Genomic DNA, 23337 nt, shown 5'->3' on the forward strand with positions numbered 1-23337 from the left:
CGGCCCGGTTTTCACCGGAGCTCGGGAAGCCGCTGTCCTCTGAATGGTGACAGCAACTAATCGTTAGGCAGCCAGCAAGGATTGGGTTTGACATGACACAAAATTACCGAGAAGAGTTTTCTTTCTCCAAACAGACAAGATGGTGCATATAACCATCCCCGATGGCTCTGAAGCACCACTGCGCCAGCAGAGGACCAGATTCTGCTCCCCTTTGTATCAGTATAAAACCACACTAACGCTCGGTTTTACCAGTTAATGACGTCCTGTTGATTGAGCTGTACCTGAGATCACACTCTACAGGTGTCGAAAAGTAAAATGGGAGTCTCGTGGTGGGAACAAATGATAAGTGATGACAAATAAAAAAGACAGAGTTTTAATTTGGGAATTAAAAATAAAAAGAGCATGTACAAAACATCACCAAGAAAAGCTCTTCTGTTAACTGATTGTACAGAATGGATTAATTCATCGATAGTCACAGCCTTATTCTGGCTTTACTTCAGTTTTTTGCCGTCTCTGCCTTCTCCACAGACACCGACCCCGTTGCCACTTTGCCTCCCAGGGCTGGGACACTTTACAGAAGAGAAGCACAGCCCAATCCTTGCATTTACCTCTGGGAAAACTGCAATAAAACCATTTGGAGCTGCTGTTGGATAGTGTTTCAAATTCATTTTTTTCTTAAACTGAGGAACGAGACCCTCCTTCGGTCTTCTTGAGAGCGTCTGCTTTGTGAGGATTGCCATACAATGAATAAGGGTATTTCGACTGATCTGAATCATGAAATTTCTTTAGTTCTCAACTGCTTCTTGTTTTTCCCTGCTCATTTAAAAAAATAAAAATTCTCTCTTCCAAGTGAGATGGAAGGATTGCTGACTCAGCTGAATTCTTTTTTTTGTTGTTATGTTTGACCCCTGCAACAGTGAGTCTTTACGCATGACCTCTCCTACCTTCCTTCCATGCAAGGTTACAAAGCTTCACTGCTATCGCCTTTTAACATTTAACGATGAACGGATTGTCCTTCTCTTTTCTTTCTACGCAAGTAAGCTTGAAGAGCCCAAATGGCTACGGGTGGACCTGCAGAAGAGATTTTATCTGGAGGATGTTGACTTGGAACCACTACAATAGAATAACCTAAAAGGAGAAGGCAGTGATTTAAACCAAAATAAGATCTTGTGCCTACTGAGATCAGGAGAGCATCTTTGAAGCTGTTTTTCCTTACTGATAAGAGTTCATTATGGGGGTGGGGAAATGTGGCTTTGTTCTCCTTCAAAACGTAAAGACGCTATCTCATGTAGCACAGCAATCCCACCGGCAAATTAAGATTTCACCTCATCAAGAAAACTCTTGAGTTGAATGAAAAAACCATGGGCAAAGGAAGTCAAATGCTTTAAAATCCTCACCATCCACAGACGTCTTAGCACTGTTGCCACCCGTGGCCTCCAGCACACAGCTTGTGGTTTCCATTTCTGCAACCCCCAGTCCCTGCAATTGTCTGTTCCCCATCAGTTCTGCAAAGCCCTAAATCGCCCCATGGATGGATGTTGGAAGTGAAGTCACTGTCACCTGCCTTGGGTAAATTATTTACTGCCAAATTGCAGATCGGCAGCAGTAAGTAGCAGAAGGGGAACCACAGCATGCCCCATCGAGACTCGCTTCGGCGTGCAAAGGAATGGTCTGTGAGAAGAGAGCAGGTTTAGGTTGGACAAAAAGAAGAAAAGTTTTATGATGAGGGCGGTGAGACACTAGAACAGGTTGCCCGGAGCGGTGGTAGTGCCCCATCCCTGGAAACATTCACAGTCTCATTGGATGAGGCTTTGAGCAACCTGGTCTAGTGGGAGGTGTCCCTGCCCACGGCAGGGGGTTGGACTAGATGATCTTCAAAGGTGCCTTCCAACCCAAACCATCCTATAAGTCTAAGATTCAATGACATTAAAATGAGGTATAGACTTATTCCCGTTTGTATTAATCCACATTTCAAATACACCAGACACCAAGACCAACGCCACCTTCAGCACGGTCCAGGGGCTGCTGTCTTCAATCCCCTTAATTTGGGTTATTGCAGCTGCCTGACCAAAATGCTCCCACGTAAAAAAATAATAGCAGTTATTCCTCCCCCTTCCTCATGCTCTGAATCAACAGGAACCCGAGACTTTCACCATCTCTTTACTCTCCTGCCTTCTCCTTGCGGTGTACTGTCTCCAACAAAGATTTTCCTTAGATTAAAACATACTTGGCCAATATTAAACTTCCTAAAAAAATATCTGCGCCAGCCCCTTCATATACACTAACAGCATTCACAAGGGATTATGGAGGCTAAATTGTGGCTACTAAAAAAATTCATTACAGAAAGTATTTTCAGAAAATCTGGCCTTCTCTCCGCCGAAAGATGAGAAAGACTATTTTTCTTGTTAAAGGGCAAAAGAAAATTGACAGTTTGATTGCGTGGCGCATCATTTCAGTTCTGCTTCAGCGCCTGCCTGTGCGCCGTGGTGGGGTGAAAGCATCTCCTCGCTCTCAGCCGCCCACAAACAGAAACTTCCCTCGAGATATCCTCAAGCATCCCTGGCAAAAAGTGAATTTCAAGCGATGCGGTAAAAACCAAACAGACCAGACAAGATTTTGTGTGATTTCCGAAGCCGAAACATGTCTTTTTTTTTTTTTTTTTCCATGCAGGGCTTCTGAAATACCACAAAACCCATATTGCAGGCCGTCTTCATACTTTACGCGTGAGTCCGGGAGGTGCGAGGACCTCCTGAGAGCTCCTATGGGCACAATGGGTATCTTCACCGTCTGCACCTTGAGGCGCAGCTTCTCACGTAAAACCATCGCTGAATCCTTCCCACGCCTGCCCAAGGAAATGCAACAGCCTTTTCCCTTCTTTCTACCTTTAGGTCACCCCCAGCTTGCTTCCTGACATCATATTTACTCTCCGGTTTGCATCCCAGAGGCTGCCGCCATCCCCCACTGCTGTGATAACTCATTAACGCTCTTCAAGCTCTTCCCCGCTGCGTCCATCTCGGCCGACCGCCTGGCTCCAACCCGCTCTTGCTCCCTCTTGCTCTTATCCCGGGGGGGAGCTCGGCGATCCTCAGCAGCCCATTAGCTGCACCCTGTTGACACGCGCACCGATTCGCGGCACTTTGCATGAATTACAGGCCGGGATGTGGCGCTCTGCGCTCCAATTTGCCGTCAACAGTGAGAAATACAAAGCTAGCGGGGGTATGCGTGGCTTTCTAAAATGTCTGTTTTCCCCAATGCTGGCTGCAACACACGATTTATCTAACCAAAATGCAAAAGACTACGGTTTCAGTCTTGCAAACTCTCTCAAGTCATCTTAGCCTTCTCCACTAAAGCTCCAGGTAGGACTCCCAGTAGATCCTCGTAGCACAGTGAGTTTAACGTGACCTTCAGAGAGTCAAGGGCTGAGCTGTACTTCTACCTCTTCTTAACAAAACCCACACAAAACAACTAAAAGGGACAGCATATAGATTATTTTTTCATTTGTTGCATATAAGCATGACCTCATTCTTCATTTTGAGGATCAGTGAGGAGTCCTGGAGCACCATGAACCCTTCCTGCACTAACCGTGCTCACAGTTGAGTTGACTTTCTGCCCGCTTGATAGTCACTCTTGCCTACCCTTTTATTCTTGCCTACCCTTTTGCTCTCAATTATGAAAAAAGGATAATTTCAACCCTCTCTGTGGACTCAGTGTGGCTGTAGACTTCAGCCAAGAACGAACTAGATGGAGGTCTGCTTTGAAAGAGCCGCCGTCGTTTCCAGGTGCCCTCTTCAAAGCTGGACCCTCCTGGTGATGTGGAGAGTCTGGCCGCTGACGCTTTCCAGCTAAAACTGCCACATAATAGATGTGCTCTAATGCAGATCAGTCATTTAATCCTCCCTCTCTTTGCAGACCTGTGGGGTTCACGCAGCGTAAGGCGATACAAGGAACACCACATCTTGAGAGAGAAAGGAAGATAGGACTTGACAGCTCTGCAAATTGGAGTAAAATGGTGGGTGGCACACGATCCGCTTCGCTTGAGTTATGCTAACGGGGGAGAGAGGGCTGAAAAATCTCACATGGGAGCGCTTCAGAAGAAAGAAACGATTCAGAGCTCTCCACAGAAGGGAGTCAGAAAGCCAGCTCAGCTGCAAAACGGCCAAATTATCTATCTGTTACGTCTCCCTGGTGTTACTCCTTCCTGGGCTTCTTACTAGGGTCAGTACGGGGCACGGGAGGGGAAGGTGAGCTGATTTTGAAGCTTCGTCCTCTCACCTACAGCTCTTGGGAGATGCTGCTTGGATGTTTCCAGCCTTCCTGGCTCCATCCGGCACACGATAATTCGGACATAAGCTTTCTTGTCACCCTTATCAATAGCACGGTTCTTGGAGCGCATGTTTGATCTGCTGTTCGTCAGCCTGGACAGCAACAGTGAAAGTAAAAGTGGGGTAACGTGACAGAATTCTTGGTTGTCTCTGAGGTCAGACAGAACCTGATTATGACATAGCAGTCCAACTTGCACCCCTAGAGACACTCCTTGAACCATCTTTGAAAATTTGGACATCCTAAAGGTGGGCGATGGCGAGACCTTGTGGTTGTGAACACCCTTCAAGATGATGCTTTTGGCCTTCAACGTCTTGCACTGAACACCCATCCTTGGGGAGCTGGTCCTCTCCATTTTGGCCTTGAGCACCATCTTGGGATGAAAAGGATGCTGGTCCAGATGGGCTCCTGGTTTGAACCAGCGCATCTGTCCTTATATTTAGCTTCGCATTAAGAAGAGATGCATTTATTTGCCTTATGGAAATAATTTCCCTTTTCCTCTTTCTCTGCTATCCCCTCCGTTCGCTTTCTCTACGTTCCAGTGCTCCACAAAAGTTGTCTTCTTTAAGCCAAAGTTCATTGTGCAGCTTTAGTCACCTGAAATAATCTTACCACACATACTTCACCAATTTACCATCGATCTCCAACTCCCTTTTTCCAAAGTCTCTCCCGCCTTTGCCTCACTCTCTTAATTTATCTCTCACTTCTATCCAGTATAATTTCACCCTAAGATGCACTTCGGGAAACATTTCATGCGAAACCACAGGAAATCTGCCAAAGACAGAGTCATTTAATAAAGCTTCATGCATTTTCTTCTCGCTAACGAATGACCCGTATGAAATGCAAAACCTTCGCTCTAAAACCATCGAGCTACTCACACTCACCAATTTCAGTACATGTCAACACAGTTAAATACGTGGCTACACCCAAAAGAACTCTTCCAGCTTCATTCCCCCACCCAGATAAGCCGCGAGTGCATAAACTCCCATCTCTTAGACATACCCAGCTCAGTTCTGCCACGTCTCTCCAGATCAAAACGTCCCACTTAGGCCAATTCGGAGTCGGATAAAACTGTCAACGAGACTCAAGACTGAACCAGAGAGCTACAAGAAAATGCTAAAGGCTGAAGAACGGGTGTTTTTTTCAGCCACATTAAAGTTTCTGACGTTAAGTTTAACGCTCGGGCTAACGAGATACTTTAATTTTTCTTCCATTAGCGCTACTGAATTTTTATTTGTAAGATTCAAGACGATGCGTGTATTTGTGAACTTCCTTTAAGTTTCCACTTCTAAAGGTAGATCCTGCCTCTGAGGCAACACAGAGTGTTCATCATTTGTTCTCCTGATCTGTTCCAGGATCTTGGATGAATCAGAGTTTACACGGCGAACTGGAACACGAGGCCTCTTTTTACAGAACATTTAGGAAGGGTTGTTTGGTTTTTTTTGTAAAAAAGGATAATATTTACTCTTCCGAGGCATTCCGGTCTTTTTGAAGAGTGGATATTTTTACCCCTCCTGAAAACTTTTATGATTTAGCAGGAAATTATTACACTTGCCACAGCATAAGGCTTTTCCCCATCTTTTGTTTCCTGGATGAATTTATTTTATAAGTAACTGTTTCCTTAAGTGAAATATTCAGGTCTTGCTGGAAGGCAATTATTTTTAGTACAGGCTTGAGAAGAAAATAACTATAACGTTATAACAATGAAAATCGCAGTGAAACGTAGAGTTGATTTTAGCATAGCTGTAACCTCCACTGCAGAATGATGCTTTTTCTTGCCTGTATAAGAGCAAGAAATACATTAAATGATATACAGAAAGCACTAAGTTGGGTAAAAAACTAAAGAAAAAATGTTGATTGAAAATCCCCTATGCCATAAGGAGTTACTATATCTCCAGAACAATGTCATATTTTAACTTTTTAGCTGCACTACGAACTGCCTTGATCTAGCACTGTTTCAGCCACACAACGAGCCACCGAAAATTTGTGTTTCAAAGGGAATCGTTGCTATGATTTGTCATTTAGCATACACACAGGGATCAAAAAATAGTCTGGATTTTCCATTCCTTCCAAGAAGCAGGTGCTGCTAGGGAATGAGGCCATCCTTTCATCACTCTGAGGATCATCCGTTGACTTCACCAGCAGCAGAAAGGGATATGCAGACTGGTTCCTCATAAATACTAAGAAGAAGAGGATGTTCACTTGCTTCTTTCTCCAGTATGTTGCGGTTGATTTAGGTAAGTCAGAAGAGTTATCTCAAGCTTTATAAGCCCATGAAATCCATGTACTACTACTCCTTGGAGCAAACCAGGTAACAGCCTTCTGGCCCAGGACCCATGAGGAAGGTAGACCTGGATTTCTTAACCAGAAATGTACTTTTTATGGTTTTGTTACGGCATTCAGAAGAAAGGAGCAGACAATACACACTCTGGACATAAAAGGGTGAAACTAAGGAAACAGTAGCTGACCTGTGTCAGCCATACGTTCCTTCTGTGGAAAAAACAGGGTAAAACCACAACGCTGGTGGTGGGGTAATATCTTGTACAATGACTACAAGGAGCCCCCGTGATGTCCGTGCTCAGGCTGAACTTATTTTCAATAAGATAAGTGAGAAGATATCAATAGTCTTATTTCACCCCCAAAAGCTTCGTTTCTATTGTATTCTGTTCAGAGGTGAACATATGTTATTGAAGACAATGACCATTATGCTACTGTGACTAATGACAAGATTAGAAAGGGGAACTTTTTTAGACCAATGTCAGCAGAAAATAATGCTGTCCAACCCCACTGACTTTTCTGTGAACAGGTACCATTAAAACCTTTGTTTCTCTTTCATCCCATTTCTTAAAAAGAGCATTCTCATTCTCTTAATATAAGAAAGAAAAATAAGAACAAAGAGTAAGTGCAACAATTGACATACTCCTTGTTTTCAAGATTTAACCTATTTTTTTCCTTAGAAAGATTTAGAAGAAAAATATCCTTAAAAATGAGCATTTAATGTAATAAATGGGATTTAAGTTGAGCTTGAGATAGGTATTGACGCAGAGAGCCCAACTGGAAGACGCGATGGGTAGATACCATTTTGTAAAGACCTGCCTACAGCTATCTGCCCCATGGTACAACTGATGCCTAGGATGAAACCTTTTCCTAAGTTCCAACTGTAAGAATAAAGAAAAAAAAAATATTTGCTTGCATAAGGTCTTTCTAATGAGCATTAATAGGTGGCTCTGTAGGTGACACACTGTAATAGTCTGTGTCCAAGAAGCTCAGACACAGTGTGAGAAAATGCTTCTCGGTTTCTTCCTCACACTATTTGCTTTAAAATTCAAGCCGGGCAGGCTCTGTGGAACCTGCATCCAAATTAATCTTGACAATCTTTTAGAAAAATCTCTATTAAAGCTCAAAGCTTAAGAGCTTAACGTGTGCACGGTGTCTGCTTTGAAAGAGCTCCAGAAGCTCTAACCCCCAGAACTGATCTTATATTCATTTTTTGGTTTCGTTCCCCAGCACGCAAGGAAGGCCAATGCTTGTTAACATTTGAATTTATAAATTCTTTAAACCCTTTCAGTACGGCACCAGGTTTTGTTTTCTCTCCTGAGTTTGCTTGTTAATGATCATAACCTGAGACACCTGGAAAAAGCTAGACTTTGATGACTGCACTTTCATGTCATCTCTGAGCGGCAGAACATCTCCGTGGAGCTCCTGGGTCTCTCCAGGGGAACACCTTGTCCTCATCAGAGGTCGTGCTACCTGCTCAATTATTTTAGCTTCATTATTTTATTATTTTTATTTACGACTGAAAATAATCACAGGCGAAACTCTTGGCCGCAAGAAGAGGCCAGGAGGTGGGATGTCAACCCAGCCAAGAACCCGTGTGGTGAGTTGGACAGGTCTCCGCTTCCATATTTAAGCAAATAACGCTTCTGAGCTCCAAGTAACTCCTCACCCATGGTCCTGGCTGAGCTGCGGTACGTCCACACTCGGACCCAGCGTATCGGTCCCATGGGATCACCATCCCAGCTTCACCTGCCCTGACCCATCCCTAAAGCCTTGCCTGCAGGTCACAGGGCTGTGGTCACCCTGTGGGACAGCCCAATCTTGTGACTCCCCAACAATATAATCACAGAGATTTAGTTAGTATATACGCATATTTATATATTTTTTTTTTCTATATATGTATTATATATATTAAATTATAGCTATTTATACCTGTTATTATTATGATGATGTATTTTCTAAGTCCCTTTCTCCTCCAATTTTCTCCTCCTTTTTCTCCACTGGAGAAAAACTAATTTCAAGGTGAATGAATACAGGCTGCTCCTTGAGTTCATGTTACTGAATGCCCAAGTGAACGTACTGTGCTTCCCCTCCCCCCAATTTTAGAAGTCTTACCTTTGAAAACACATAAAAAAGCAGGTCAGAAACAAAAGCAGATGGCGCACGTGACATGGCACGGTAAAAATAAGTGCACCCGCATCAGGGAGACCCGGTACCTGTCAATTGATACGGCTGCGGAGGATTAAATTTTCATTCAAAACATCCTTTTAAAGGGGGTATATCATTACTCAGGTCACTACTTTGCAAACTGTAAGATCTCCTAGCGCGCTTCCCCAAAAACCTGTCTTTGGAAAAAAGCAGCGACCTCTGGAAACAAAGCAATCATCGCTAAAACATTTCCCTATGTTGAAAATTAAGTCCAGCTATGCCCCTGGAGAGAGACGAACAGGAGCCCAAATCTGAAGGGTTTTCATCACATCCCCATCCACCACGAAGAGAAATCATCCCTCAGGTATAATTCGACCCCTCGCACGGTGAGGGGTTGTCGGTTTGGGGGGTAAACGATGCGGCGGGGAGCGTTTTGGTCAGGGACAAGCCTGGTGTAGTAACATCTTAGTAATGATGGAATTACTTACAGCATTGCGTTGACTTGGGTGATTTTTTCTCTAGGATTCGGTGACATTACGCTTCGATTTGGGATTATTTTGCTGCCGTGAAACACAGCCCGTTCTGCGCTGCTGTGGCACACTTGATATTAACCGAGACATGAGACATCGCTGTGATAAGGAGGGTTTGTTCCAGTTTGAGAGGGCAGCACGAACCAAAGGGAAGTTTGAGAGTCAAATTTAAGGAGCGAAAGACTTGTCTTAATGTCTTTCTCGTTACCTCTCTACGCTGTATTCACCGCAACTTCAGCTCTTGCTTCTCTAGAAACTCACATTTTACCTCTAGAAGCACAAGAACACACTTTGAATGGACTTAGCCTCTTTCTATAACAGTTTACAAACCACATTTTTCTCTAGGGAGAGTGGTTTTTTTTGTTTTAGTAAGTATTTTCTTTAATAAGGTATGCTTCCAATGACTCATATTAAAGCTTTTTCTCTTACACCTCGGCTGCGTGACTCTTTGCCAATAGGTAACTCACAACGGGAACGAAACTAAACCGCGGCGAGATTCCTCCTGAGGCTGGAGGATATGGCTTACAGATGGTTAAACAGCAAAGAAAGAAAGAAAAACACAAAAGAGATGAGAAGGAAACAAAACAAATACTGCACTCACAAAAAAATAAAAAAAAAAGAAGTCAAAAGACGAGGACGGCAGTTTCACTGTATTTGTTGATAAAGTAAACAAGTGTCATACCTTTTTAAAAATTCCATATACTCAGTATGCTTGATGAGGCCTGTCCTCATCATTATTGTTTGAAAACATTGCCGATCAATAGCCCAAAGTTTCACATTTACGAGAGCTGGAAAAAAAAAAACAAGACAAGGGGAAAATGCAATTAGCAAAATGTCAAAATTTGAAAAAACCTGTTGTGACTGCAGAGGAAAACGAATTCATTCATGAGAAAGCATGAAAATGGGTACACACTTCAAAACAGTAACGTAAAACTCATCCGCTGGACAATGGGCTTAAGCATGCACTGAAACAATCCCAAAGAGATGCAATTTTCACTGCAGGACACGTGGTTTTGGAAAGATCGCCTAAAAGCAACCGTGAGATGAGGAGAAATCAATGCGGGCTGAAAGCAAGCGAGAAATAGGGGGTCAGTTCCTGATAACCCCCTGGGACACATCGTCACCTATGACACCGAGCGGTCTGGGGAAATTTTTAGCGCATTATCCTATTTCGGAAACCACAAAGTTGACTAATTTTTCATCCTACTCCCAAAGTACGTGACCAATTTCTCCTTGAGCTTGAGAGGTTTTCCAGCACCCAGTCCTGTTATATCCTAACGACTGAACAAGTACCAATTCCGCACGTTTTAAATCATTTTTTGCCAATTTTAGTTTTCCGGTCGCCGATAAATTCCAAGACGTGAATGTTATATGCACCACATATTTCAGAAGCAAAGTCCCGTTGTAAAACCAAACGTAACAAACCACCATTGCATAAAGCAGAGATGCTCAAAGAATACAGGAGCATGTGAACCAGATGGGCAGAACCTAAAATTGTCCAGATTTTCATCTTAGATGCGGCTTAGACGTTTGCATTAACTATAAAAGTTTGCACACGTACAGTTTCGAAATAGAGTTTCTCCTTAGAGAAGCAGCTTAATTAAACAAAACTCTTCTAAAGACCTCTGTACTTGTATTATTTATTTTTTTTCGGAGAATAATTGCAGTAAATTCCATCCTCATATCTCCTTTCACTACAGGAAACAGAAATGAGCAAAAAGACTTTCAGCAAAATATTTACAAATATTCTCATGAATAAAACCCCAATAAATTACTTTGCTTTTATTTCCCGGTCCTTTAGTTCACAAAAACCCCGGGTAATGGATTTTTATCCCCAACCACATTTTCAGGATGTAAAACCTTCGAAGTGCACATTCCGATTTTTCCTCCTCAAATCCCATCGCAGATCTAAGGGAATGCATCACATCATTTAAAGCCTCTTCTCGTTTTCAAGACAGAAACTCCTTTTTGAGAAGCGCTTTTATTTTTATAATCAAACTGATGGAAAAGAATGACCTATAGCTTTAGTAGGAGAGGTTTCTGTAAAAAAAAATAAAAAATTAGTCTTTCACTTTCTTCAGAGTGGAAGAGGCAATTAGTATGAATGGGATCTCTGTTTTTCTGGTGTTTTTTTTACCGTCTTCTGCAAAATAGGGGTTTTAATTGATTTTTAGATGAGCTCTGTCCTAGAGGAAGAAATGAGTATTATTCAACAGGGTGGGAGGGGGGTCCTCATTGAAAAGGAGCGTCTCCTGCTGTACTGCCTGAGGATGACGAGCGTTGGTATCAAGTCAATAAAACCTCGGAAGAAGCCCAGGAAATTCACTACGAGCAGGAAAATACAATCTCGTAAAGTAGGGGCTTTCTGTGGAGGTGAACAGATGCAGGTGATCTGAGCCAGACGCGCCATTTCAGGATGGTTTGTATTCAGCGCGATGCATGATTGTCACGCGAGGCACAACGGCAACTTGCTTCCTCATGAACGGCAAAAACACTGATAACTGAATATTGTAAAAAAACCCCACATAGCGAATGTGAAAATAATGAATGAAATACAGCTTGGCTGTTGCTTTTTTTTGGTGGTTTTTTTATTAACTACCCAACATCATCCCAGTGCCCTATCGTGAACACATCTTATTGGTTCATCAAAACTATTTTTTCCAAGTACAGCCATTCTTTAGAATAAAATTCAAATTTTCACCTATTTTTCTTCTATACAGTCCTTGTAACACAGGCATGACCATTACGCTGACACCACTAGCTGAGTAAGCTCAGAAGACAGCAGATCCTTAAATTCACCTTTTTTTTCCTATCGTCTCATGTAATTCGGAAAGACAGAGCATCCTTCCTGTAAATAATTGTGTCTGCTGCTCCTTCCCAATGTATTTTAACGCATTCATCATCTTACACAAACAAGTAGCTCTGAAAAATAAAAGGTTTCGTGCCAGCACCAGTCCTGGCCAGCCGGTCCTTAATGGACACGTTTGATGGGCACCCGGGACCAAATTCCTGATGGAGTCCACCCCAGCGCGGTCTCCCAACCGCACGGTCCCCATCCTGGGCCCGTCAGATGCATTTATAGGCTCTATGTCATTATGCCTTAAATCCGTGACAGACGGCAATCAGCTGACTCCTATTTTTCCCGTACGTAGCGAACGATGAAGGTACTCCGCGGATTTTCCTCCCCGCACCAGCTTCAGATATCACTGCAAAGATACTGCCTATCTCTGAGGTCCGCACGGGTACCACGGAGCCAGATAAGCGGCAACCGCTCCTTCTCCTCTGATCTCGAGATGCTTTACAAAGCGCTACATCGCATGTTGATATCAGTCCCCAAAGACCAGAGAGAATCGCGGTAGGTAGGCTTTCGCTCGAGCCCTTCCCGCGCTTAGGTAAGCGGCAAACGTAATTTAGCCCCTCTCGAGCAAAATGAAGATCCATTTATTGCTGCTAGAAATTGGTCCCTTAAAACAAATCTCTGCAGCTGGCCATCTTCATGGGAGCAGAGGACCAGAGGATCACTTAACGTGCCTCGAAAAAGTCACGTTCCCTGAGGGCACCCCCTAGTAACCCAGGTTATACATACACACAACTATATTTATATATATGAGAGTGTATATATGTGTGTATATATATGTGTATATATATGTGTATATGGGTATACATATGTGTATATATATGTGTATATATATAAAAAACTTACATACACACACAAAAATTTATTTCTAATTTTACCCATGGTATATCTGATATATTACATAATATATACTACATATTGTATTATTTTTTTTAACCTATACCCCCCCAGTTATACACACAGCTGTACCAGCTAACTGTACTACCAAGGACCACGCAGCTCAGGAAAAGTTAAGTGCAGACTTCTGCACTTCTGCACTGCTAATTATAATCACCGCTCGTACTTTATATTCACATTTCTCCTGCCTAATGATAAACAGCTGTTTTAATAATGGCTAATCACAGTACAGCTTTAAATGTCAATAAGATCCTTATAATCAGGTGTGAGCATCATCTCCTGTTATGCTTAAAGTCCTCTGTAAATGTGTTAGAGGGTTACCGAAGGAACGGTCTGAATTCTGTAAGATTTGATGATATTAGCAACTTCAAAGAGATATATTTATGAGCGCCCCGAGATGAAAAATATGTATGTGGGATGTACACCACAAAGTCAATTCCGCCGTGAATAACTGAGTCATAACAGATGCAGACAGAGGTGATGCGGAGATTTTCTTGTCTGTCCCTCTGCAAAGAGCGTGTGTTGGATGCTGGGGGTAAAATTTTCTTTGAAGAAATTTCAGGAGAATATCTTATTCTCTGACTGCAAGAACTACAGCCATAAAGGAATATGATGAATAACATTATGAAAACAGATGTGTGTACATATATCTGTAACAGGAATTTCCTAAGACTACTCAATAATATAAAATATTCTACTGCCATCAAAGCAGCTAAACTGGAGTTATACTACAATTAAAGTTTATTGCCTTTTTTACACTTTTTCAGTTTAAAATGTTCGAGCTGGAGTTCTGTTTTATCTTTGTAGCAGCGCTTAATGCAATCACCGATCCTCCTAGAAGCCGCCAAGATTTTAGCTGGCATGCAAAAAAAAGTAGCAAGACTACGTGGCAACTATAGGCGGGCTCACAAACTAAAGTATATTATAAAATATAAATTGTTATATATATATATATGTTATTGTGTACTGCTCCTTCACTCTGAAACATGGACAAAAATAGGGATGCTCAGGACTGGGAGCTCTAAATGATTGATTATATGATATACCTCTCCAGGTGAGGGTCTCAGATGATGCTGGGCATTCCACAGTCACTGCGGAATATTTTTAATTGCGTGTTGGAGATGAATAATCCCATCAAAATAAGGATTCGGTGCGAGCTCCTAACAAAGGTGCTCGATAACGAGAAAAACAAGGTTAAAGGGCAGAGAGGTTAAATTAACCTCAGCAAAGGCACAACTACTTCTGCTTTCTGGCAAGATTTCCTTTGAGAAACGGGTTCATCGGAATCCGAAATTCAAGATGAAGGTCAGGCGGCGCGAGGGCTGAAACCAAAGCTAAATGCTCCTGGATAAACAGGGGAGAGCTGTGAGAGCCGAAGCAAAAGAATCAGGATTTCATGGGTCAACACTAGACGGGGGTGGAGATATTATCCCAAAAGTTGAAATGTGAAGTGTTCATCGCGGGCAACACGTACTTTCTCATAAGAAGTGGACTGAAATTATTTAAATCCATTATTTCAGTACATGAGTCAGACCCCTCTCTACACCAAAAATCCCTGGTTTAAGCAAATAAACAATGTCAATAAACAATTTCAGAGCAAATAAACAATTTCAAGAAACAACTTCAGACTTCTTTTCAAAAAAAAAAGAAGTTTTTCCAAAAAGAAATCTTCCTCCTACTCATTTACCTGGGCAACCTGTGAAAATATATCCCATTTTAATCAGGTGAAAACAAAGCTACAGATTTTCTCTCGATCACTGGCAAAGGCAGTCAAACAGGGGGGAAACAGCAAAGTTTTAAGCGAAAAAAAGTATTAATGACAGAACAACATAAGTATTCTTTATGTTATGTGTGTTATACGTGTCATATATTATTATCTATTATATGCTAATATAGCTTGGGGTGTCCTTCAGGTGCGCCTGCTAAGATGCACCTGAAAATAAAGCATCGTTTTGCACGGGATTATTGGAAAACCATCTTCCCAACACAGATCCAAAGCACAGGATGCTTTTCTGCAAAGCCCATCACAACCATCCTCTCAACCACAGTGGCCACAAAGCTGTATCGGTAAACCATTAAAGATGCTTGAAATCCTTAAAATCAGAGCAACCACCAGGATAGTGCCCAGATAGGTGTATTATGTCAAAATTAAATGCAATACTCATACGGCCCTTCACTCCTTTAGCAACTTTCCAAGTTTTTTATGTGCTTAGTGAAACCTTCCCAAGTTTTTTCAAGGATCACTGAGCGAATCATCCTCGGCTCAGCCATTTGCTGGCGGCGTTATCAGACCCAAAACTTCTTCTTGCCTTACGCTGTAGCCAGAATTCATCACCTCATTTTGGCTTTTTAGGCTGTTTTATTCAAATAACTGTTTGTTTATCTGCCCAGGGAAACCTCAGGAAAAGAAACAGCCGCACCTTCGTGCCTTCAGGGCTTTTCTTGCAGCAACGAGATGTAAAATTTCCATTCGAATCGAACCATCCTCCCGTTTGGGGTTGATTTTGCACGGATTATTGTGCAAATTACCGTCGGGGAGAACACAGTCATTTCCAGTTATTTGTGTTTCGTCATATGTATCGCATAAAACGGTGATGAAAAGCACATTTAACTAAACACAAGGAGCACGCTGAATTGTTTTACCCCTCCAGACACACCGTGGATCACGACTCAGGCCCTAGAAGACTTCATTTTGGGATATGGCATGGCGCCACGCAGAGGGGATGTATTGAAGAGTTGGAGCAAGAACGAATTATTCTATTCTCAGATCTTTCACTTTTCTAACAACGATGGCACCGGCACAATGATGACTTCATCCTGATGTCATCCATTTACTCAATAGGTCCTTTCCCGTAACTCCCCAGGGAGATTTTGCCACCTCACAGCGTGCAAAGGAGTAATTTTACGTTCGGCCAAGGACAGAAGCGACATTCAAGCAGAGACAGATAAACATTTAAATACGCTTTTTCTCCCAGTACAGATTATATCCATGTGCTCCTGAACTGGGACAGTTTGTGAAAAATAATGTTTAGCAATCAAAAATGGAAACATACCCACAGAAACAGCAGAAAATACTCATTTTTTTTTTTGCATTCTTGGGGCAGAGCTGTGGCGTTTCCTGGCACACAGAGAGCAGGATGGGAATTAAGGAGAACTAAGAATAAATTAAAAAAAAATAAAGGCAAAAAACTTCCAGCAGGCCTAATAATAATCCTAACGACGGAGCGTAGGATGATCGTGGATGCCCGGCGCGTCAGGGCGGCGTCATGTTCAATGCCGGCGTTCCGGTAGCGCTTCATAGCGCGCGGTCAGTTTTTGGGGTGCGGGGTCAGGATGGCAGCAGGACACCTCCATGTGGTCTTTCTCGTGGTGCTGAGCTACAAACAGGGGGTTTTGCCCTCATGGTGGCAACTCTGCGTCGCGGCGTAAGCGCAGGATGAGGTTGTCATCATTTCCATCTACTTCTCTGCGGACCCGCCTATGTGGTAACGGTCTTTTTAAAGCAAAGGACTTCCGTGAGCGCCTGAAATCATCAGCGACCTGAAGTAGGTAGAGCCAGATTTTGCCTTGACTTTCATCTCGTACATTTTTGCCCCATCTCCCTCTCTGAGCTTGACTAACTTGAATTTCGACGTCAAAAATGTCCATATTATGGGACAAAACCCCACTGTGCAGCAGGTCCCGGTCTGTATCGCTCAGGTGGAGGAGTGATGGTAACTGCTCTTCAAAGGCAACAACTGCTACAATACTCGAGCTCTTTTCAGGACATAAATAAAACTCATTTCCGATTTGGATTTGCATGGTTTTTCGATAACAAAGAGCTGCTGCTTTGCCACGGATACTGCAGCGAATGGCGCGCTTATCACAGTGCTCAACCTACCCCAGCCCTCCATCTCCCTGCCTGACACTGAGGATGGGAGGCAAAGAAATCCTCAACACTTTGGCACGACTGCAGCCGAGTCCTTACAGCAGGAGATGCTCTTGCATGCGTACTGGGGATTTTTTGTCGTTAAAGAGAGCTAGCAATCGTGAGGCACCTGGCAGGAGGACACTGCATCCACGCATGCCACCTCTAACCCATCTCCCAAGGCAGCTGAGGATGGATCCTCACCTCCACGTGGTGTAGATACACGTAAAATAATCTCTTCTTTGTATGAGCAAGAACCCTTCCCCCCCCCCTTTTTTTTTTGTTTTGAAAACTACACTGCACATCCATAGTTGTCGGATTGCTGCAGGCATACAAAAATTGACATTCTTTCATATTAAATGGATAAAACATTCAAATCCAGATTAATGGCCAAGTCTCAGAATAGTATTGTTTTTACAGAACTGGTTCTGGCTGCTGTTTAAGCACTGGTCTCAGTGGTGACTAACAAAACATTCAGGTTATGTGAGGAGGAAACAAGAGCAGAGGGACATGACTCAATGGAAGTTCTCCAGATAGTTTGGCTTTGACAATAATAACCCATGAAGATCCCGGACAACTCAAGGAACTGTATACACTTTGCATAGGAATGAAAAATATCTGGATAAGATCAGGTATGACTAAGAAAAGAAACCGATGGAAATGATTAACAAACCCTGCTCTTTTTCACCTCTTACTCGAATCACCTCTAGTATTAAAAAGTCAAATTTTAGGGGTAGTAACATTCGCGACGAAGACATGCGGGAAAAACGGGGGCAAACAAAATGAAACACCGCAGGTGTATGGTAGAAATGACTCAGTGGAAATCATGACCACTCTTTCTGTTCATCTTTAGTAAGAAACCAGTAAATAGAATAACACCGTTGATATTTGATTATAATTAACAAAATTCATTATTGGTTTTACTGTGGTTTTGGTATGTGACGCTGGAGAACGTGGGCTGACTCCTACAGAGTCAATCAAACGGTCTATTTAAAATAAAAATTAAAAAAGGATCAACTCATCCCGTTGCCCATGTTCTGCTGTTATTATTCTTTGAAGGAAGGGATGCGCTGGGTGTCTGAAGGACCTTTCCCATTTGTGCTATGGGCTGGCTGTCCCTAACGTTCATACGTGTGACTGAGTAGACAGCCTGGTCCTACCCCAAGCTCCCCTGTGTCTACCCCAGGGAGGTCCTGCACCTTTGATGCTTTTGCCGGGGGCGATTCCCCCTGTGAAAATCCCGTATCGCAGCAGCAGGAGGGGAATAAGTATGTATAAAGAAATGGCAACGGGAGTTTAGCTAACTTGTGTGAGCCCCGAGGCTCCTGTAAAGCTTCAAGCCAAATGCTTGTTGACTTCAATGGAGATGATTTCATCCTTCTTCCTCCATCATATGGCTAACAACCTAAAATACCCTTACACTTCAGATCCGACATCATCTGTCAGCCAGCGCTAAGTACAGTAATCTGGATTAGACACTACGTAAGATCCCAGGACTTTTCTTGCTGGCAGAGTGAACCGAGGAATCCAACCTTCTGCCCTAACAACCACCTTCACCCAACAGTTCAAAGAAAACTGCACATCTCCTAATGAATTATTCAGGAATGACCCCAGCCCGGGTGTTTTTATTAATTTAAGGCCCATAGCGTTTCACTGAGGGTATATATTGTCATTTGTTTCTATCTAACGTAATTCCCAATCTTCCTATTGCTTCCCAAAAATATCTCAGTCCTCTGCTGAAGACACGTAACTTCTTGGCCTTAGTGGGAAGTTGTAACAAGGATTAATTAAGCATTATGAAAGTCTTAATTGTATCAGGGTTTTTTTTTTCCCTTGGAATTTCAAAACATCCACATCATCTGTACTACAAAACCCGATAATTAGATATCCTAATATGTTCTTTTTAAGCCAACTGCTATTTTACATAACCTTTACTATGTCATCTCTTATTCATCCCTTCTGTATGAATGTACTTCTACTCTTCTTACATTCCTACGACACAGAAGTTTTTCTAGGGTTTTAATTAAACCTACCTTGTACGAGCAAGAGCTCACAAACTGCTCAAGAAATTGTATTCATTATAGTATTGCACGTCTGCATAAAAGATGAAAGCTGAAATGGTTCCTTAAAGCGGTTTAGGAAGAACCTATTCGGAACAATTTGAAAGCCACAAAAAGTCCTTTCAAGTACTATTTTGAGTTTGATGGAGAGTGATGGGAGTTAGGTGAGATTAATGGAAAACCAACAAGGGTCTAACGCGGGTCAGAAGCCTACAATCTAGTGGCTCAAACAACTCATTTAATGCCATGAACACAAGAGGGCTTGAAGTGAGAAGGCTCTAATTATTTGCGAAAGGAAAAGGAGAAAACAACCCAAACCTCTCATGGAGGTGGGAGATTCAGCCCGGGACGCATCACCTCATCGGCATGCCAAGAGCATAGAAGCCTTACCAAGAAACCTTGTATCTGAGAGAAATGGGTAAAGTAATATATTCACTTTTTAAAGAGACCTACAAATCAGTTCTACCTCGTCGCCTGAAGGAGCCCCAAGAATAAGGAAATTGAATATACCCAATTAAAGGAGGTATCTTAGTACTGCCCTAATTTGGAAGGGCACTGATAAATGAAGAAGCCAGTTTGGGGGACCATCATAAAAGCAACGGAAAAAATAATAATAAAGAGATGAGGCATCTCTGAGAGACTCCCCAGTATGGAAACCCGTCTCCTGCAATACAGGTGGGGCAGCACCGGGGGTCTGTATTTTGGGAACGGAGGAATTGCTCTGCTCTACCGAACAAAAACGGGCCAGAAGAATTGCATGTGACTTTGTGGTATTAGGACAAAATGAGAAAAGGTCCTAAAAGCAGAGCAAAATCCCAGGCGGCGATACCCGCGACTCCCAGGGTCTGACTGGGAACACTGCCAAAAGCCTTATGGAACGATCTGTAAAGACGGTATAAATACGTCCCGCAAGTTGTTACGTTTCTTCAAGCCATCAAGGCTGGAGAAGCAGCCCTTTGATGGTCCTTCTGCTGAAAGAGCCTCTTTCAGACTCCTCATTTGAAAAATAGACACGTTTTTGGTCTTCACCCTGAAAAATGATCTTGGGAAGTAGAGCGGCTTGGCTACTCGGTAAAAAAACAAATGCGAGCAGGAGAACACAAACCTACAGGGCAGAACTTGGGGTTAGTTTTCAAGATGAACTGCACACGCTTAGAACGAGTTTGATTATTCGTAGCGGGTAAAGGTTTAAACCAATGATTAAAGCCAGGTGTCGGTATCCTAAAGAGACATATGCTTGAAAATTGTAACGGCGCTGAGTGTTTTAGGAATGACCAGAAAATACAAAAGAGATTTTATATTCTATTCGAAAGAAAATATCACTTTAAGGATACAGGGCTGCCAGACACTGTCTGCTTGTTCAAATAATAAAAGGAAGCGCACACGTGATGCCTTTTCTAAAAAGAAAGCTGAAGCACATAATAAGCAAATATTACACTTGACAACATTTGTGAAAGCTGTAAAGTGCTATACATTGGTATCACTGGAAAAGAAGAGAGGCAAGTGTCGGAAAAAAAGCTTTGCTAAGACCTCAGCTCTTCGGAATTCACCGATTCTCCGGCAGACGTGCCCATCTCTTCACCTCAAAAATAAGCATCAGCTCTTTCATTCATTGCTGTATTACCACCCAAGGTAGCGCCGACACCTAAAGCCAGGTGGAAGTTATCTTCTTCCTTCCCCAAAGTGGTCGCCAGACCTCCAGCAGTGAGGGAAAAAGATGGTTTAAATGTTTAACTTTGCAGCAAGCCACAAAGGAATGAGGTCCTCCCCCTGCCTCCTTGCTCCAGGCTCTATCACTGAACTCTGCAACAGATCTTGATACTAAAAGACCTACAATGAGCAGGAGTTTCAGCTTCATCGACTCATTTTTTTTGTCTAAAGGACATCATCATACAGGTCTGAGAAATCTATTTTCCACTCTGAATTCTCAAGAATGGTTTTGTAAGGAAGATAGTTTTTTTTAAAGAGCTATTCACATTTAGCAAAATCAATGATACTTTCTAAAAAGTAACAAACCATTATTTTACTGCTTTTTTCTTTTTTCTTTTTTTTTTTTTTTTGTTTTCTTCTTTCCAGCTACTTGACTATTTAGCTATAAGAGTAGCTCCTACGGCCAACTTCCCATAAAGCTTATTCAACCGGACAGATCAGCGGGAAGCCACGTGGAAATCCATTTACACAGCCAGCCACTCTCACTTACAATTCTGCACCACGGGACGCTTTAATTCATGAATAACAACAATAAGAAGGAGAAGAGTGCCATACGTGCCTTCACTAGGTGTAACTAATTGACCAGGGACACCTTTCTGGCAAGGCGAGTTTTTTTTTCTTGATTGAAAAGCCTAATTAAAGCGGCACATAGTATAGAATAGATGAGTGGGTTGGGTTTTTTTTTTTCTTTATGTAACAAGCACCAAAAATATCCCCGTGCTAACTTTCTCAGCCCTGGTATGCATAAAGGCTCGTTACAGCTCCGGCGGACGGAGTTTGCTGCAGGAGCTAATGGGATCCCCAGGGTCCAACTCACGTTTCCCAACTCCTCCCTCCTAACACAGCCGCCCCGGGGAAGCATCACACCACCGGATCCGTAGAACGGCGTCTCCATACGCTTGGCTCCGGAGTTTCCAAAAGGAGGATGACACCATTGGTTTTTAGAGATGCTTTGTAGCTTTTGTGGAAGGGGCTTCGTCATATACTTTTACTTCTTTTACATACGAGACAGTTCAAGTACGTGTCTTGAATTTATTTCGCTACTGAAGCTCATAGCCGCTCACTGAGGCTTTTGATACGCACACTTAAAATGTACTCTGAAACGATGGCACAAAAAATAGAAATACAAAGGAAAAGCAAAACCACATCTGTCTGCATGAAAGTGAAGTGACGTCAAGAGTTTCTTTTCTACGTGATGCTGTTAGTAGATATAGTAGTTATATTAGCAGAATTAGCAGCGATCTTATTCTGCTAAGCAAAAGGACGCACACGTAAACGAGGGTTGAATATCCGACCTGTGAAATACTAAGCAAAGCGATGGGATAAATTATTCGATAAAACATAGAACAGAGTCATAGAATGCTTTGGGTTGGAAGGGACCTTAAAGCTCATCCAGTCCAACCCCCCTGCCCTGGGCCGGGACCCACCAGCCCAGGTTGCTCCAAGCCCCGTCCAACCTGGCCTTGAACGCCTCCAGGGATGGGGCAGCCACAGCTTCTCGGGGCAACCTGCCCCAGGGGCTCACCACCCTCACAGGGAAACATTTCTTCCCAATATCTCATCTAAATCTCCCCTCTTCCGGTTTGAAGCCATTCCTCCTCATCCTATCACTACATGTCTTTCTCTAAAGTCCCTCCCCAGCTCTCCTGGAGCCCCTTTAGGGAGTCGAAGGATGCAGTAAGGTCTCCCCAGAGCCTTCTCTTCTCCAGGCTGAACAGCCCCAACTCTCTCAGCCTCTGCTCCCAGCAGAGGTGCTCCAGCTCTCGGATCATCCTCATGGCCCTCCTCTGGACACGCTCCAGCAGGTCCATGTCCTTCTTATGTTGGGGACTCCAGAGCTGGAGGCAGTACTCCAGGTGGGGTCTCACCAGAGCAGAGCGCAGCAGAGGGGCAGAACCCCCTCCCTCGCCTTGCTGGCCACGCTGCTGATGCAGCCCAGGACACGGTTGGCCTTCTGAGCTGTGATCACGCATTGACGACTCATGCTGAGCTTCTGGTCAATCAGCACCCCCAGGGCCTTCTCCTCAGGGCTGCTCTCCAGCCATACCCCGCCCAGCCTGGAGTTGTGCTTAGGATTGCCCCGACCCAGATGTACCAACTACATAGATATTAAGCAACGAGATATTAAGCAACCAGAAACCTCAACAACACAAAAGCATCTCTCTCTGTGATTAAAAAAGAGGCAGTTTGCTAACTATTTCCTTATTTCCCGACAGCAGCATTTCCGACGCAACGGTTAAACAACCCATCCCCATCCTGCTCCCTGCTGTCTCGTTCAGGATTAAATGCTTTTGCTTTGCCACGTCAAAATACCCGAGTTGCTGGGTCTCGCACAAACCCCGCCACACGAGAACTCAGGATTTTTCTCTCTTGAGCATTAACCATCTGCAGCAAGCGCACTTTATAGAACCTCATCCCATCAGCTATCACTTATATACAGTTACTTTGCGTTTGCTTTTTAGAGGGTGTCTTACAGATGCCATGAGTGCACTGACGAGGAGCTTAGACCCCTCCTTTCCTGCTGGTCCATTGCCTCTCACTGCCTAGAGAGGAAATCCCAGCCATAATTCTTTCCGTTCCCCTCTAAGCGCCCGAGCTGGCGGACAGGGTGTCCACCTCTGCACGCTCTTC

At 43.2% G+C, this 23337-nt stretch overlaps 1 protein-coding gene across 1 annotated transcript in view; it reads right to left on the reverse strand.

The window, feature by feature from the left end:
• The window catches only part of PRKG1 (protein kinase, cGMP-dependent, type I), a 517290-nt gene that overhangs the window by 187201 nt on the left and 306752 nt on the right, over positions 1-23337 (reverse strand). Inside the window, exon 5 of the mRNA XM_009881637.1 lies at positions 9958-10063. Coding sequence (XP_009879939.1) covers positions 9958-10063 — 106 coding nt within the window. The remainder of the gene's footprint in view (positions 1-9957; positions 10064-23337) is intronic.

This window comes from Charadrius vociferus, unplaced genomic scaffold (assembly GCF_000708025.1).
Source record: "Charadrius vociferus isolate BGI_N301 unplaced genomic scaffold, ASM70802v2 scaffold390, whole genome shotgun sequence".
NCBI lineage: Eukaryota > Metazoa > Chordata > Aves > Charadriiformes > Charadriidae > Charadrius > Charadrius vociferus.